Raw genomic sequence first — 19,101 nt, forward strand, 5'->3', positions numbered from 1 at the left:
GGGAAAAGTACGGAGGAAATCTGGCAAATATTCAGGGGATATTTGTGTGGAGTTCTGTATAGGTACATTCCATTGAGACAGGGTACAGGAACCATGGTGTACAAGGGCTGTAATAAATCTAGTCAAGAAGAAAAGAAAAGCTTACAAAAGGTTCAAAAAATAGGTAATGTTAGAGATCTACACGACTATAAGGCTAATAGGAAGGAGCTTAAGAAGGAAATTAGGAGAGACAGAAGTGGCCATGAGAAGACCTTGGTGACAAGGATTAAGGAAAACCTCAAGGCATTCTACAACTACGTGAAGAGCAAGAGGATAAGTCATGAAAGAATAGGACCTATCAAGTGTGACAGTGGGAAAGTGTGTTTGGAACTGGAGGAGATAGCAGATGTACTTAATGAATCTTTTGCTTCAGTATTCACTACGGAAAAGGATCTTGGCAATCGTAAGGATTACTTGCCGCGGACTGAAAAGCTTGAGCATGTAGATATTAAGAAGGAAGATGCGCTGGAGCTATTGGAAAGCATCAAGTTGGATAAGTCGCTGAGACCGGATGAGATGTACCCCAGGCTACTGTGGGAGATGAGGGAGGAGATTGCTGAGCCTCTGGCGATGATCTTTGCATCATCAATGGGGACAGGAGAGGTTCCAGAGGATTGGAAGGTTGCGAATGTTGTTCCTTTATTTAAGAAAGGGAGTAGCGATAGCCCAGGAAATTATAGACCAGTGAGTCTTCCCTCAGTGGTTGATAAGTTGGTGGAGAAGATCCTGAGAGGAAGGATTGATGAACAGTTGGAGACATATAATATGATTAAGAGTAGTCAACATGGCGTTGTCAAGGGAAGGTCATGCCTTATGAGCCTGATTGAATTTTTTGAGGATGTGAATAAACACATTAAAGAAGGAAGAGCAGTAGATGTAGTGTATATGGATTTCAGCGAGGCATTTGATAAGGTACCCCATGCAAGGCTTATTGAGAAAGTAAGGAGGCATGGGATCCAAGGGGCATTACTTTGTAGATCCAGGTCTGGCTTGCCCACAGAAGGCAAAGAGCGGTTGTAGGCAGGTCATCTTCCGCATGGAGGTCGGTGACCAGTGGTGTGCCTCGGGGATCTTTTCTGGGACCTCTACTCTTTGTGATTTTTAAAAGTGACCTGGATGAGGAAGTGCAGGGATGGGTTAGTAAGTTGGCTGATGACACAAAGTTTGGAAGTGTTGTGTAACTGCTATCAGAGGTTACAGTGGGACATTGATAGGATGCAAAACTGGGCTGAGAAGTGGCAGATGGCGTTCAACCTGGATAAGTGTGAAGTGGTTCATTTTGGTAGGTCAAATATGATGGCAGAATATAGTATTAATGGTAAGACTCTTGGCAGTGTGGAGGATCAGAGGGATCTTGGGGTCCGAGTCCAGAGGACACTCAAAGCAGCTGCACAGGTTGACTCTGTGGTTAAGAAGGTGTACGGTGTATTGGCCTTCATCAATCATGGAATTGAATTTAGGAGCCATGAGTTAATATTGCAGCTTTACAGGACCCTGGTCAGACCCCACTTGGAGTACTGTGCTCAGTTCTGGTCATCTCACAACAGGAGGGATATAGAAACCATAGAAAGGGTGCAGAGGAGATTTACAAGGATGTAGCCTGGATTGGGGAGCATGCCTTATGAAAATAGGTTGAATGAACTTGGCATTTTCTCCTTGTAGCAATGGAGGATGAGAGGTGACCTGATAGAGGTGTACAGGATGATGAGAGGCATTAATCATGTGGATAGTCAGAGGCTTTTTCCCATGGCTGAAATGGTTGCCACAAGAGGACACAGGTTTAAGATGCTGGGGAGTAGGTACAGAGGAGATGTCAGGGATAAATTTTTTACTCAGAAAGTGGTGAGTGCATAGAATGGGCTGCCGGCAACGGTGGTGGAGGCAGATATTATAGGGCCTTTTAAGAGACTGTTAGATAGGTACATGGAGCTTAGTTAAATAGAGGGCTATAGGTAAGCCTTGTAATTTCTAAGGTAAGGACATGTTTGGCACAACTTTGTGGGCTGAAGGGCCTATATTGTGCTGTAGGTTTTCTATGTTTTTCTAAGAGCATTCTGATGTATGTATCTTCGCTGCCCAAATGTTTTAGGGTTGAGTAATGAGCCAATAAAATGGCATCTATTGTTGACCTGTTGTGTTGGTAGGCAAACTGGGATGGATCCAAGTTGCTTCACAGGCAGGGTTTGATATGCTTGATCACAAACTTCTCAAAATACTTCATTTCAGTGGATGTAAATGCTTTTGGACAATAATCATCGAGACAGGTTACTACATTCTTATTAGGCGCTGGTCTAATTGAAGCCTGCTTAAAGCAGCTGGGTACTCAGATTACCAATATGAGAGGTTGGATTTATCAGTGAACACTCTAGCAAGTTGATCAACACAACTCTTTAGCACTCCATGAGGAACCCTGTCTGGACCAAGTGCTCTCTGTGGGTTCTCAGCCCTGAAGGATGCTCTCACATCGGTCTCATGGACTGAAAGCTCTGGATCATCAGGGGCTGTGGGAGTTTGTGAAAGTGCCTCCACGTTTTGACAGTCAAAGTGAGTATAATAAGCCCTGAGCTCACCTGGGAGAAAAACTTTGTTGTCACCTATGTCACTTCTTTTCACGTTATAAGAGTTAAAAACATTCATACCCTGCCACAGCTGTGGAACATCCTTCAGTGATTCACATTTGATCCAGAATGACACTTTGCACTTGAAATGACTTTCTGGAGATCGTAGCTGGACCTCTTGCATTTTACTTGGTTGTCAAACCTGAATGCTATGATCTGGCCCTCAAGAGATTGCGAATCTCATGGTTCATCCAGGCCTTCTGCTTGGAAATACCCTGTATGATTTTGTGGGGACATACTTGTCTATGACTGTGGCAACAATGGTGTATTCATTCAGATCCTCCGCTGAGTCCTTGAACACAGCCCAGTCCACTGATTCAAAGGAATCCCGTAGCCGCTCCTCTGCCTCCCATAACCGCCCCTTTGTTGTCCTTATCTCTGGAGCCTTGCTCTTTAGCCTCTACCTGTATGCAGGTAGAAGAAGGACAGCCAAGTGATCCACTTTCCCAGAACAGTAGGGGTTCCTAATTGTAGTTCAGTATTGGTTGAGAGTGTTTGGACCCCTGGTACTGCAGGTTATATGATGATGATAATTGGGCAGAGATTTCTTCAAACAAGCCTGATTGAAGTCCCCGACAATGATGTGAAGTATGTTAGGGTAGGCTGTTTCTTGTTTGCTAATGATTGCAATCAGTACTTCAAGTGCATGCTTAATGTTGGCCTTTGGATCGAGGAGAGAACTCTCTTGGTAAGTAGAACTTAATCATTCCAGGTCAGGGGAACAAGAGTGTAATTAATCTGCTGCATCCAAGCACTACAAGGTGTTTATCATGAAACACAGACCCTCCCCTTTTGCCTTCTTCAAATCAGCATTCTGGTCCATCCTCTGTAATATGAAGCCTCCGGGTCTTACCTACGTATCCAGAGTAAGCCATGTCACAATGAAACTGAGAACACAGTAAATCTCCATCTCTAGGATCAATCTTCTTTAAGTGATGATTAGAAGTGTGTAATATTTCCAGTTAGGGATACATAAGATTCAGTCAGTTACAATGAAGAGTTAAGGATGTACATATGGAGTACAAAGGCCATGTAAGCCAATAGCATTTTACAATATTTCATTTCAAATAACTTGTTGTAGGCTTTTATAATATTATTTGTCATGTAATATGTCACATTGCAGATTGTGCTTATTCAGTTTTAATAAACTATTAACTTTCTGAATTGTGGTACTTTGTGAATCTTGACAAGTTTTAATCAGCTGGCATGGGTTCAGATTTAACTTGAAGATTAGGTGTGAAAGCCAGCAATGTACATATTAATTGCAACAGTACACAGTTCTTTCAAACCAGACAGAGGAATGGGATGAAGATCTACATTTACAGTGCCTATAAAAAGTATTCAACCCCCTTGGAGGTTTTCATGTTTCATTGTTTTACAACATAGAATCAGAGTGGATTTAATTTAATTATTCAACAGATGTGGCTGCAGCAGAATTTACAAGGCATTACCTGAGCAGTGGGAGGGTTGGTGGATGGAGGGAATGATTTAGACATGGTAGGAAAGAATAGAAACTGAGAAAAGAGCAAGTCTGGCAGGTCAGTGTTCCAGGGAATAGATGTTTTAGGCATGGCATATGTGAAAATAGTGCAATTTTTTTACTGATTGGAGAGAATGTCATGGCTGCTCAGAGAGAGGGAGACACCTTGGAGGGATTATCCAGCAAGGCCATATTGGTACAAGTCAGGAATAAGGAAGATGCAATCATCATGATGGGCTTATGCTATTGGCCTCCTAATAACCAGTGGGAGCTAGAGGAACAGAATTGCAAGCAGATCATGGAAAGATGTAAAAATGACAAGAGTAGTTGTACTGAGTGTTTTTAACTTCCCCATGTCAACTCTCTTAGTGCCAAGGAATTAGATTAGACTTTGTTGGTGCATTCAGGAGGGTGTCTCAAAACAACATATGGATGATCAACCCAGAGATGGGGCTGTTTTAAATAAATTTATAATCAAATGCGTATTTATCACCATGTACAACTCAGAGATTCATTTTCTTGCAGGCATTCACAGTAAATATAAATGTAACCAGGTGACTGTTGAATATTACTTTTTATTATTGTTAAAAGTGCACTTATGTATTCACCCCAGTAATGCGAAAACAGCTGCCTGTGCCTTTAAGAGAGAACGATGACATCATTATGCACATACAGAGTAGAAAATAAGAGTTACAATATTCTAGAAAGACGAACATCAAGTACTGGGAGCTGCTTTTCCCGGGCATACTGGTCGTGTGGTGAGGAAAGATTTTCACAATTAAGGTATTGGCAGTGGATAGCTTCGTTGTGCGAATTCCTTATTAGACTAGTAGTGTGAACGAGGAGAATTCATTTCAAGGTCTAGCCTATACATGTTTGGAATTTAAGTACGTGTGTGCCAAAAATTGCAACTGCCATATTAGTTTTGTCTATTTTATTTTAAGTATTTTCATACTGCATATGTAACTAGTTGATATACAAGTAAGTGGACCAAAATTAACCTGAGACTGTAAGGAATTGTGTTTTTTCAGACTTATTTTTTTATTTTGATACCATCTTTCTGCATTAAAACATTTAAAACAGATTTAGGAATTAAAGACCCAAAACGGTATTTGTTGTCCTGAGTGTGTATTTTTCCCAGGCTACACAAAGAAACACAACAGAATCAATGAAAATTGCATATAACAAGATGGACAAACACCCAATGTGCAGAAGTCAGCAAACCATGTAATACAAAAGAAAAAGAAAATAATAAAAGAGATAATAAATATTGAGAAAATGAAATAAAGAGTCCTTGAAAGTGAGTCTATAAACTGCGGGAACAGTACAGTGCTGGCGCAAATTTGAGTGAAATTCAAAGGTTTCAAATGTACAATTAATGTCAGGGAAATGTATATAATACACATCCTGAAATTCTTTTTCTTCACAAACATCCACGGAAACAGAGGAGTGCTCCAATAATGAATGACAGTTAAATGTTAGAACCCCAAAGCCCCCCCCAGCTAACCCCACTGATGCATAAGCAGCTGCAAAGCAACACCCTCCCCCACAAGCAAAAAAAAATCTGCACCCCCCCCCCCGCCACCAAGCACTGAAGCATACAGAAAAGCATCAATAAAGACACAGACTTTCAGTACCCCAAGTACCACTCGTTCACCTGGTAATTCTACATACCACAAGCTCTCTCTCTCCCTAATAAGGGAAACAGAGCGAGAGGGGAGACATAACAAACAACTCACTGATTTATGATGTTAAAAGTCCATTGCATCGCTTCTTCTGAGCGCTGAGCCCAATGAACTCGGGTCTCCGTGCACACAACCAGCACCCAGCTTGCTTTCGATCTTCCGTCTCCCATGACACACTGATTTCCTGCAGTGGTACCGTCCTTGAGTCCACCCACTTCCAGAGCCACAAAATCCTGGAATCCTGAAGGCACACTAATCTTCTAGGCTGCATCTTTGGCGTACTGAATAACAGCCAGTCATGAGACCCTGAGAGCAGGTCCCATTCCTACAACAAACTAAAGTCAGCGTGTAACTCCAGGTCGGGGTCTTCAAAAGAACATTGAAAGGGAAAAAGAAATGTTAAAGACAGAAATAAAGCTGTTTCTGAAGATGTAAGCAAAGGAGTTGCCGTTAGGCACCATCGTTCTCCTACGCAGCTATTATCCCCTCTGGTTCAAGAGCCTGATGATTGTGGGACAATAACTGTTCCTAAACATAGTGGTGTGGTTCCTGACATTCCTGTAGCTTCCTTCTTAATGGCAGCACTATTAAGAGAGCATGGCCTGGATGGTGGAGGTCCTTGATGATGGATGCTGCTTGCCTGCCACTGCACTCCATGTAGATGTGTTCAACGGCTTTACCTGTGCTGAATTGGGTTGTATCCACTACTTTTTGCAGGTGTTTCCATTCAAGGGCATTGGTGTTTCCATACCAAGCCATGATGCTGCCAGTTAATATACATTTCATTGCACACCTCTAGTTTGTCAGGGTTTTAGATGACATGCCAAATCTTTACAAACTTCTAAGAAAGTAGAGACACTGCCCTACTTACTTTGTAATAGCATTTACATGCTGGACCCAGGACAAATCTGAAATGATAAAAAGTAGGAATTTAAAGTTGCTGATCCTCTCCTCCTCTGATCCCCAATGACAACTCGCTTTTGGGCCTCCGGTTTCCTCTTCCCATCGTCAATAATAAACTCTTTGGTTTTTCTGATGGTGAGTCAGAGGTTGTTACTGAGGCACCACTTGGGAAGATTTTCAATCTCCCTCCTATATGCTGACTTGTCACCACCTTTGGTTTGGCCAACAACAGTGGTGGTGTCAGCAATCAAATATGGCACTGGAGCTGTGCTTTGCCCCACAGGAATAAGTATAAAGCGAGTAGAGCAGGGGCTAAGCACACAGCCTCGTGATGCATCTGTGCTGATGGTCATTGTGGAGAAGATGTTGCTGCCAATCCAAACTGACTGGGGTCTGTTGATGAGGAAATCAAGGATCCAATTGCACAAGGAGGTTTTGAGGCTAAAGTTTTGGAAATAATTGATCAGTTTTAAGAGGATGATAGTATTGAATGATGAGCTGTAGCCAATGAAGAGCATCCTGATGAATGCACCTTCACTCTCCAGATGTTCCAGGGTTGAGTAAGAGCCACTGAAAAAGCATCTGCTGCGGACCTGTTCTAATGGTAATGTTACGAACCCCGTAACTGGGTCAATTACCAGCAAAGATAGAGAGATCCGTTGAAGTCTGATGGTACTATTTTTAACAGTATTTATTGATAAAAATACACAAAAATAATATCAATGCAAACATACAGATAATATACATCGTCAATACTAAATCTAAAAGTGCGGGTATAATAATAATCAACAAGAAATAGCTCTATCGTTGTCTAGGGGATAATGTATTGTCCAATGGAAATATAAAAGTCACTCAAGTTCATTCAGGCTGCAGCTTTTGGTTGGAGAGAGAGAGAGATGGATTTTTAGAACTTGCCAGTTTTTCCTTTTTATGATGTCGATCCTTCGAAATTTCGTTGGGGCTGGTTTCTCCTTTTAGTTAAAGCCGTTCTTCCGTGGTGAGGCCCACCAATTCCAAACCCCTTGTGGATTCTGCGTCTCTCTCTCTCATTTCCTGGGTCCCAGACCCGCATTAATAGCGATCTTGCGATTCTCAAAAAGGAGGGGGCTACTCTGTACCCTTCGGCCCCTCAGAGTTGGGGCACAGGCGTAACAGTAAGCAAACTGGAGTGGATCCAAGTCACTTCTCAGGCAGGAGTTTACGTGTTTCATTACTAACCTCTCAAAGCACTTCATCACAGTGGATGTAAGTGCTTCTGGATGAGGCAGGTTACTACATTCTTCTTAGGCAGCAGTACAACGGAAGCTTGCTCAAAGCAGGTGGGTACCTCAGACAGCCAAAGTGAGAGGTTAAAGATCTCAGTGAACACTCCAGCCAGCTGATCAGCACAGGTCTTTAGTACTTGGCCAGGTTCCCCATCTGGGCCAGGTGCTTTCTGTAGGCTCATACTCCTGAAGGATGCTCTCGTATCGGGCTCAGACACTGAAATCACCGAGTTGTCAAGGAATTCATGACAGGTGCCGCCATGTTTTTAAGGTCAAAGCAAGCATAAAAGGCATTGAGCTCATCTGGGAGTGAAACCGTGTGGTCACCTGCGTTGCTTGGTTTCACTTTGTAGGAGGTGATAGAAGGTGCCAAGCATCCTTCAGTGGCTCAGTTTTGGTCTGGGATTGTCCCTTTGTATGTGAACTGGCTGTCCAGAAGTTGTACCTTGACCTCTTGTATTTCACTTGGTTGCTAGACCTGAATGTCACAGAGCTGGCATGCAGCAGATTGTGGATCTTGTGGTTCATTCGGGGCTTCTGGTTGGGGAAGACTCTGAATGGATTTATGGGGACACATACGACTGTTTTAGTGAAGTCTGTGACAACTGTGGTGTTCAGATCCTCTACTGAGTCCCCAAACGCAGGCCAGTCCACTGACTTGAAGCAATCCCACAATGCTTCTCTGCTTCTTATGACCAGCTCTTTGTTGTCTTTGGTGTCTTGCTCTGTAGTGACTGCTTGTATTCAGGTAGAAGGAGGATAGCCCAAATGATCAGATTTCCTGAAATGCGGTCTAGGGATGGAACGGTAGGCATTCCTAATCATGGTATAACAGTGGACAAGTGTGTTGGATCCACTTCCACTGCAGGTGATACGTTGACGATAATTGGGCAGGGCTTTCTTCAAATAAGCCTGGTTGAAGTCCCCAACAATGATTTGAAAGGTGTTGGGGTAGGCTGTCTCTTGCTTGCTAATGGCAACACTAGATACCTCAAGTGCTTGCTTAACTTTCGACTTTTGCAGTATGTAAACCGTTGTTGATATCACGAAGGAGAACCTAATCATTAGATGTTCCAGGTCAGGGGAACAAGAGTATAACAAGACTGCTATGTCTGAGCACCATGAGGGGTTTATCATGAAACACAGAGAAGGCATTTGAGCAGTGTCTAACCATACAGTCATGAACGTAGAGAAAGAAGAGCAGTGGGCTAAGCAAGCATCCTTATCTGGGTTTGCATTGATATTCAGAGAAGAGCAGATGTTATCACCAATCACACTGGCTGCGGTCTCCCAATAAGAAAAATGAAGATCCATTTCTGGAGGTGGTACAAAGGACTTGGCTTGAAGCTGAATTACTAGTATTGAAAGGATGATTTGAGCTATAATTGATAAATACGTACAGTATGTCCTGTGCTGTCTAGGAGCTTCAAAGCAGATTAGAGAGCCAGTGAGACTACATCAGTTGTGGACAATACTCTTCCCTTGGAAGGGCTCTGGTGGGGAAGAGATGACCCTTCACCTCTTTGCATGGTGTGGAATTGCAAAGAGGATATGGAGCTGGATGCAAGGATCCTTGTTCCTGTTCACCCCCAGCAGCTGTGTAGCAGAGGACACAGCTCTGATCAGAGCGACACACATTGAGACAGACAAGGGTTACTGTAAGGTCATCACCTTGGTGAAGGACACCCTTTGGTCTGCCCAAAACTTGATGACCTTCCAACTGCAAACTGGCTCACTCAGTCCAGTCTGCAGGAATATGTTCTGAGGAATGCACTGAAGTTTGGTACTGTCAATGCCTGGGCCCTGTGAGGAAGGACCACAGTATAAGCTCCTTTCACTACCACACATGATGGGGCATCATTGGTGGGCAAGGCTCTTGAATAATGAAATAGGTAACACCTCAAGGAGACACATCAATGTGTTATGTTTGTTTGTTCCTTTCAATAAAAGTTTATACTACTAAATGTAGTGAATATGAACGGAGAAGTTCATTGCACTGTTTCTTACCTTGTTTATATATATTTTTATTATGGATAAAGCATATTTTTGAAATAAAAAGGAAGGTTTGCCTACAGCATAGCACAGGAGGTGGGTTAGATCACAGTCACTGATGAACAAAAGCTCACGTAACTCACATGAAACCTACTGCTAAAACAGTATGTCAACAGTATCTCAGAGACACAAGCACAACAGAAACATAAGTTAATTTGGGGAGGCTGGTTATAATTCAGATGGTACAAACTTAACAAGACCTTGACAATGATAACTTTAGATCAAAGATACAGTCCAACTGTCAGTGGAATTCAAATCCTTCTGATTCTTAGAAAACATATTCTACAAACAAGATGTTTAAAGCATAAATGAAAAGGAGAAAGGTCTGAAACGAAAGGTGCTTTGCTGACAAGACGCATTGATAGTGACAAGTTTGGGCCTGTTTCCCAATACTGCTGGGGAAGCAGGTTTCATAAAATGAATTTAGTAGTAGATCAGAGATGAGGAAGTGTGAAAGCTTAGAGGCGACTGGAATTGTGGTTAATGCTTTTTTTGTGGTGAATGGTGTTTGAATGTAGGTGGTTGCATGATCTGTAGTTTACAGCATTTATTGAACATAGAATTTAGAACAGAACAATACAGGGGCAGGCCCTGCATCAAACTTGACACTGCAGTAAACTATATCTCTTCAGCTTGCATGTGATCATTATTGATATATCTATCCAACAGCTTTTTATATGCAGCTCTTGTATCTGTTTCCATCATTGCCCTGGCAGCCCGTTCTAGGCACCTACCGTTCTTGGTGTAAAAAAATTGAACTGCACTTTTTCTTTAAACTTTCTTCCTCTCACCTTAAATGCATGTTCTCTAGTATTTCACGTTAATATCCTCAGAAAAAGCCTCCGACTGTGTACCCTATGAATTTCCATCAGGTCTCCAAAGTTCCAGAGAAAACAAGACAAGTTTGTCCAGCCTCTCCTTACAAGCACGTACACTCGAGTCCTGGCGATATCCTGATGAATGTTTTCTAATAATGGAGAGATCAGAAACACATACAATACTCTAAGAGTGGCCTAAGCAAAGTATTACAGAGCTTCAGCATGAAAGTTTAATTAGTCTTCTGGCACTGAGCATGATTGTGCTTTACACTGTCCTGCCCGTTTAACCTTTGTGAATAAGTCTTATTTTATTCCAGAACTGATTCAGAGAAGTGGCACATATTAAAATTTCAGAGAACTAGAACAACTATTAGATAGCTGACTGTAAGTCCTACACTGGAAAGTGTGGAATTTTTATTCAGCCCATAATCTAGAATTTGAAAATAACATTGCAAAACCATAGGATTGCCATAAAAACACCATCAACTTCTTTAATGCCCTTCAGACCTGTTTTCATGTGACACTCCCTTGTGGTTGGGAGTCATAAGATCTTAAGACGAAGGAGCAGAAGTCGGCCATTCGGCCCATCGAGTCTGCTCCGCCATTTTAACATGAGCTGATCCATTCCCCCATTTAGTCGCACACACCCACCTTCTCACCATAACTTTTGATGCCCTGGCTATTCAGATACCTATCAATCTCTGCCTTAAATACAACCAATGGCTTGGCTTCCACAGCCGCCCATGGCAACAAATTCCATAGATTCACCACCCTCTGGCTAAAAAAATTTCTTCACATCTCTGTTCTGAACGGGCGCCCTTCAATCCTTAAGTCATGTCCTCTCGTACTAGACTCCCCACCGTGGGAAACGACTTTGACACATCCACTCTGTCCATGCCTTTCAATATTATGTGGCCACAGTGTCACCCGCTTATACCATTAACACCATTTTCAAACAAGGAAAGAATAAACCTGGACAATGGAGCTGGTGTTGAACTAGGAATCAAGTTCTGACATGTTGGAGTTAATCCTTTCCTAGACAGCTTTGCAAATGCCTCCTTATAATAACCTGGGAGCTATTTTCTAAGCTGCGAGAGAGGTTCCATAAACCAGAGAGGAAACCTAACATATGTCAGACTCCTCCATCACAAACCATCACAATTCCTGTCTCACTCACAGGACAGGTCGTCCACACATGGCTCTTTAAGAACTGCGTTACTGTGAGACATCACTCACCTTCAAACTTCTTCTTTGACCTTTAGTATGTTTGTTAAATTTTTATTTCACTGTGGGAATCTTTTTTTGTTACATTTTATAGTCATCTCCTGTGGATTCTAATTGTTTAATTTCCTTTTGTTTACTTCTCCATTGTTTATCAGTGTTTGGCGTTTTATTATTAATAATATATTGGAACAAAAATAAGAGGCTGAATTTCCTAATATCCATTTGCAATATTTGTTAATATGATACGAGAAACCCTTATTCCAGAAACAAAATTAATGGATGCTCAAAACTGATGATTTGGGGATTGGTATTTTGTGAAGTAATCTGAGAGTTAATACTTTCTTTATCAACAAAATCTTAGTTTTTCTCATAGATGGTTAGTTCTGATGTACCTCATGAATTTGATGACTCTCTCATTGATTTTCTGGTAAGTTAGATTTTATGTTTTAAAAGGGTACTCATTAAAAATCTGTAACAGGTTTGCAGAAGATACTGTCACAGTGGACTCGATCTCATACAACAATAAGATACAGTACAGGAAGGAGATAGAGAGGGAGAAAGGAAAAGTCTAGTGGCATTATATCTGGACAACAACCTTTCCCTCAACGTTTTCAAAACAGTGGAGTGGTCATTAATTTCAACAAGTGGGGCTGAGTACATGTCCCTGTCTGTATTCACGGTACTGATGTTGAGAGCTTCAAGTTCCTAGGTTAAATATCACCAAAAATTTATCCTTGTGCAGCTGCTTGGATATTACGGGCATAAAGCACACGTCTTTACTTCTTCAGGATGTAGGGGGTGGAAGCAGATATGATAAAGACATTTGAGAGGCTTCTATCATATCCAAGATGGCAGCGCGACACAGCTTGCAGCGGCCACTCTGGAACTGATTATCTGTTATTTGTGAAGTGGGGTGCCGTGCGCAATCATAGTTGATTGAAAACGGACATGGAATCACAGAGAAACATAGGGAAATTCCAGGAAGACCTTCTTTGTTGCTGCTGCCTCTGTGAGGTCCGGGACTCTGCTGGGAAGGACAGGCCCCCAGTCCTTGGGGTCGCATTGCCGATGGCTGTTGGCGGAGGTGTCCTAATACACTCGGCAGAGGATGGTACTCGGAGAAGCTGTGCCAAAGGGGATGGTCGTCAGCTTGGAGGTTCGACGGACTCAGAGTCTTTTTGACGGACTCAGGTCGCTTTCGGTGTGTGCTGTGTCTACGAGGCTGAGTCAGGCGGCACCTTGGAAGTCCATAGCGAGGGTATTCCCTTCTGCAGCCGGTGTGGAATGGCAAGTCTGTCGGGACCCTGTGGACTTGTGGAAACTGTGGTGATTTCTTTTGAACTTACAGTCCTTTAACATCTTGGACTATTTTTACTGTGCTCATAGTCTGTTTTTTTTTTATCAATTATGCTATTGTTTGCACTGTTGTAATTATATGTTGTAACTATGTGGTTTTGTGCAGGTCTTGTAGCTTTAGTTTTTGGTCTTGTTTTTGTCTGGTGGATTTGGAGCTCCTTTCCAGGGAACACGCTAGACGGTAGCGCAATATTAATACGTAGCAGCCTCTCCGGACTCTGGATTGGGGATTGCCAAACGTTACATGGATTTTCTGGTGTCTGTTTTGTCATATGCTTTTGTGATATCATTCTGGGGGAACGTCATCTCATTTTTTAACTGCAGTGCATTTGTGGTTTCTAAATGACAATAAACTAAATCTGATCTGAATCTGATCTGATCTGATTCTAGATAGACACAGAAATATGCAAGGAATGAATGGGTATGGGTCATGTGCAGAGAGATGAGAGTTAGTTTAATTTGGCATTGTGTTCAGCACAGACATCATAGGCAGAAGGGCCTTTTCAGTTGTTGTACTGTTCTATGTACTATGTTCCCAGTGCTCTTACCAATTTTTACAAAGACACTGCATGGTCATTCTACCCAGGCGCATCACAGGTTGGTATGGCAACTGCTCTGTTCATGACCACAGGAAATTGCAGAAGGCTGTGAATGCAGCTCTGTTCAACACACAAACCAGCTTCCTCTCTGTGACCTCCTCCTACACTTCTTGCTACCTCGGGAAAGCTGCCAGCATAATCAAGGACCTTTCCTGTTTTGGTCATTCGCTCTTCCACTGGGTGGAAGAGAGTACCTACCACCAAGCTAAAGGTCAGCCTCTATCCTGACCTATCGGACTCTCAAATTACATTTCATATACAAAAAGAAGAAGTATCGGTCTCCTTTGTTATTTATTTGACTATCTGCACTGAACTTTTCCAGGATCTTAATGTTATATTCTGCACTCTGTTTCCTTTTCTACTACCTCACTGTATTAAAGGATCTGTCTGAATAACATGCTTTTTTTCACTGTATGTGATGATAGTAATCCCATACCAGTACCAATGAACATTGAAACAAATTGCTTTCCTGAAATTCTGAACTAAAAGTTAAAAAAAATACAAAGCGCTTAGCAGATCAGTTAAAGTCAAAGACATTATTAATACTAGGAAAGATAGTTTTACGTTTTAGGGTTGAGTAGGTCAAAGGTGATACCTCTGTAGGTGGGGCCAGAGTTTACATTGAAACTACAGATTAAGCAAATGATCTATGCATTACAAACAAATATTTTCTTACTTGTATTCCTCCGATGATAGTTGGTGTACACAATATACAGGAGTGAGTAGGTACATTTCAGATAAAAAGTATGGGATTTCTTTTGATTAAAGGAATTGGTTGTATGACTGTTGTGAATTAAATCATTGTTTTTCACAAAATTTCAGTAGCAAAATTTATCAAAACTTGAATGCTGTACATTGATTCAATCTACAACTTCACCACCTGGATTTCGCTGATTAATATCTTATCAACTTTATCTTGAGAAAAATGCACAAAATGCTGGAGGTACTCAACAGATCAGGCAGCTTCTATGGAAAAGGGTAAACAGTTGACATTTCAGACAAGATCCTTCTTTAGAACTGCTGCCTGGCCTGCTGAGTTCCTCTAGCATTTTGTGTGTGTTGCTTTGGATTTCAAGCATCTGTGAACTTTTTCATGTTTGCTATTTTATCTTAAGTTATTTTGGATTTGTTCATCAGTTTGCCACTTAATTGTATATTTCCATACTTTAGATCATTTAAGATGCTAATTAATATTCTCTGAGGAACTCATTCAAAGCAATGAAAGAACATTGTAACAGACTGAAAGGCTAACCAGACTCCAGGCATTTATTGCTTTTATGTATTGTCATTTTACTTTAGAAGGTGGCCAGTTCAGCTGAGTTCCTTGGAAACCAATGGAGATTTTGTGGGTGAATTGGGCCCCTGACACTTGCCTCCCCACATTACTGGGAGATGAAATCTCCTCGGCTTCAGGAGGGCAGACAGTATCCTGCTTCAGCAGTCAGAGTTGCACTAAAGTTTTCAAGACATCCAGATCATCAAATAGTCAGAGGCTTCTGACTACACAACTTGAGCCACATCATCAAGTTTGCCAATGACACGACCGTGCTGAGTTTCATCATCGAGAACGACGAGTCAGCTTACAGAGAGGAGGCGCAGCGGCTAATGGACTGGTGCAGAGCCAACAACCTGTCTCTGAATGTGAACAAAACAAAAGAGATGGTTGTTGTCTTCAGGAGGACATGGAGTGATCACTCCATTGGGAGCATCCTGAGCAGCTGCATCACTGCCTGGTTCGGAAATTGCACCATCTCGGATCGCAAGACCCTGCAGCGGATAGTGAGGTCAGCTGAAAAGATCATCGGGGTCTGTCTTCCTGCCATCACAGACACTTACACTACACACTGCATCCGCAAAAGAAACAGCATTATGAAGGACCCCATGCACCCCTCATACAATCTCTTCTCCCTCCTGCCATCTGGGAAAAGGCTCCGAAGCATTCGGGTTCTCATGACCAGACTATGTAACAGTTTCTTCCCCAAAGCCATCAGACTCCTCAATACCCAGAGCCTGGACTGACACCAACCTACTGCCCTCTACTGTGCCTATTGTCTTTATTGTACTGCCTATATATCGAACATTTTAATTATTTCATGCTAGTTTGTTATCCATTGAATTTTGACTTCCAGCTTTCATAGTGCTTCTCGTTTAAAATATACTACATTGCTACAAACGGGCACTGTGGGCAGTGCTGTTACTTCTCAGCTCCAGTGATCCAGGCTCAGTCCTGCACCTTCTCCCTATGGCTGCATGTCATTCCTGGATTCCTCGCACATGACACCGACCTGCTGGAGGCTAAACTAATCGCCTACTGTAAGTTGTGATTGGTGGAGAGTAGGCTACAGGAAAATAAATGGGAACGTGGAGTGCTCTGAAAGGTGGCAGACTCTCAATGAGCTGAATGGCCTTTTCCTTATAAAATATATTAACCAAAACAGACTCCTTCGATGTCCCTTTGGAACTAGTGCTTTATTACTAGGAACGTTAATCCTCTAACCTCATAGTAATTTCCTCTATAAGTATGTTGACAGGAGTATACATGGAGCTATGGGAATATGTTCCATTAAAGTGTACAATAAATATAGGTATGCAAAAGCAAATGACTCATTAATTCAAGATAAAATGTTTTCCCTAAATTTCCTATTGATTTAAACTGAAATTCATTTTCAGTTGTTCACTTCATATCATTTCTAATTACAGACAGACAGACAGACAGACAGACTTTATTGATCCCAAGAGAAATTGGGTTTTGTTACAGCTGCGCCAACCAAGAATAGTGTAGAAATATAGCAATATAAAACCACAAATAATTAAATAAAAATAAGTTAATCATGCCAAGTGGAAATAAGTCCAGGACCAGCCTATTGGCTCAGGGTGTCTGACACTCCGAGGGAGGAGTTGTAAAGTTTGATGGCCACAGGCAGGAATGACTTCCTATGACACTCAGTGTTGCATCTCGGTGGAATGAGTCTCTGGTTGAATGTACTCCTGTGCCTAACCAATACATTATGGAATGGATGGGAGCCATTGTCCAAGATGGCATGCAACTTGGACAGCATCCTCTTTTCAGACACCACCGTCAGAAAGTCCAGTTCCACCCCCACAACATCACTGGCCTTACAAATGAGTTTGTTGATTCTGTTGGTGTCTACTACCCTCAGCCTGCTGCCCCAGCACACAACAGCAAACACGATAGCACTGACCACCACAGCCTCATAGAACATCCTCAGCATCGTCCGGCAGATGTTAACTCACAGATATACAATCAAGTTTTAATAATCCAATGGTTCTGAAGAGATTGTGGAGGCATTAGTAGTGATCATTCAAGAATCACTAGATTCTGAAATGATTCCAGAGGATAGGAAAATTGGAAATGAAGAGAGGGATGCAATAGACAGGAAATTATAGGCTAGTTAGCCTTACTTGGGAAGATGAGGGAGTCCTTTATTTAGGATGAAGTTTCAGGGTACTTAGAAGCACATGATAAAAAAGTTTGAAGTCAGCATAATTTCGTAAAGGGGATATCTTGCCTGACAAATCTGTTGGAATACTTTGAGAAGATATCACACAGGATAGACAAAGGAGAGTCAGTGGATGTTGTGTACTTGGATTTTGAGAAGGCCTTTGACAAGGTGCCACGCATGAGGCTACTTAACAAGGTAAGAGCCCATGGTATTACAGGAAAGATACTAGCATAGATAGAAGATTGGCTGACTGCCAGGAAGCAAAGAGTGGGAATAAAGGGAGCCTTCTCTAGTTGGCTTTTGGTAACTAGTAGAGTTCTGTGGGAATTGGTATTGGGATTAATTCTTTTCACATTATAATGGTTTTGATGATGGAATTGATGGCTTTGTTTGCGGACGATACAAAGACTGGTGTAGGGACAGGTAGTACTGTGGAAGCCAGAGGTCTGCGGGACTAGGACAATGGGCAAAATGCCAGATGGAATACAATGTAGAGAAGTGTATGATTATGCACTTTGGTAGAAGGAATAAAGGAGTAGACTATTTTCTAAACTGGAAACAAATTCAGAAATCAGAAGTGCAAAGGTCTTGGGAATCCTTGTGCAGGATTCCCTACTTGCAGGTTTAGACAGTGATAAGGAAGGCAAATGCAATGGTGGCATTCATTTCGAGGGGACTAGAATATAAAAGTAAAGATGTAATGTTGAGGCTGGTTAAGAAATTTTAAAGACCTATATAAGTATAATTTTTCCCCTCTAATTGAATATACTCAACAAGCGCTTTCTAAATGGTTGCCTATGTCGATGTCATTAATTGGTCGAATAAATGCTATAAAAATGGCTATTTTACCAAAATCTTTATATACATTTCAAGCAGTTCCATCTTTTGTTCTGAAAATATTTTTTCGTAAAATAAATTCCATGATCTTGTCTTACATTTACTCTTTTATTTATTTAGGGATCAAAATCACAAAAAACCATAAAGATTTATTTAGGTTTAATTTTTTACCCTTAATTGATCAGATTAAAGGCTTGTTTACTAAGTGGTCACCATTATCTCTATCTCTAATAGGCAGGATTAATGCTATTAAGATGGTTACTTTACCTAAGTTTTTATATATTTTTCAAGCTGTACCAATTTTTATTCCGAAATCTTTTTTTACTAATGTTGATTCAAAAATTTCCTCATATATATGGCAGAATAAAGATCCCAGGTTAGGTAAAATATATTTACAGAAGACAAAGAAGGAAGGGGGGTTAGCATTACCTAATTTCAGATGTTATTATTGGGCAGTTAATATTAGATATTTGTGAAAGAACGCATAAACTTCCAGAATCTTTTTCAACAGCTATTTTAATAGTATTGCCAAAAAAAGATAGAGACCTTTTAAAACCAACATCATATAGACCTATTTCTTTATTAAACACCGATTATAAAATAATAGCAAAAATCTTATCTAATAGATTATCTAAATGCTTACCAAAATTAGTGCATATGGATCAAACAGGATTTATCAAAAATAGACAATCGGCAGATAATGTAACTCGGTTATTTAGTATAATCCATTTAGCACAAAAGAGGGAGGAAATGAGTGTGGC

General features: G+C 41.3%; 1 protein-coding gene across 4 annotated transcripts in view; it reads left to right on the forward strand.

Moving 5' to 3' along the window:
• LOC132399793 (tumor necrosis factor receptor superfamily member 6B-like) overlaps positions 1-15,891 on the forward strand; it is a 35,429-nt gene extending 19,538 nt beyond the window's left edge. The window contains exon 5 of one of the 4 annotated variants that reach the window (XM_059980548.1): positions 15,339-15,891. In XM_059980548.1, the coding sequence (XP_059836531.1) occupies positions 15,339-15,405 (67 nt within the window). In that variant the 3' untranslated portion in view covers positions 15,406-15,891. Of the gene's footprint in view, positions 1-2,265; positions 3,147-5,220; positions 5,249-15,338 lie in introns of those variants that run through there. The other 3 variants (XM_059980550.1, XM_059980546.1, XM_059980551.1) reach the window with 3 other exon arrangements.
• The last annotated feature ends 3,210 nt before the right edge of the window (positions 15,892-19,101 follow it).

The sequence above is a fragment of the Hypanus sabinus genome, chromosome 9, assembly GCF_030144855.1.
Source record: "Hypanus sabinus isolate sHypSab1 chromosome 9, sHypSab1.hap1, whole genome shotgun sequence".
In the NCBI taxonomy this organism is placed as follows: Eukaryota; Metazoa; Chordata; class Chondrichthyes; order Myliobatiformes; family Dasyatidae; genus Hypanus; species Hypanus sabinus.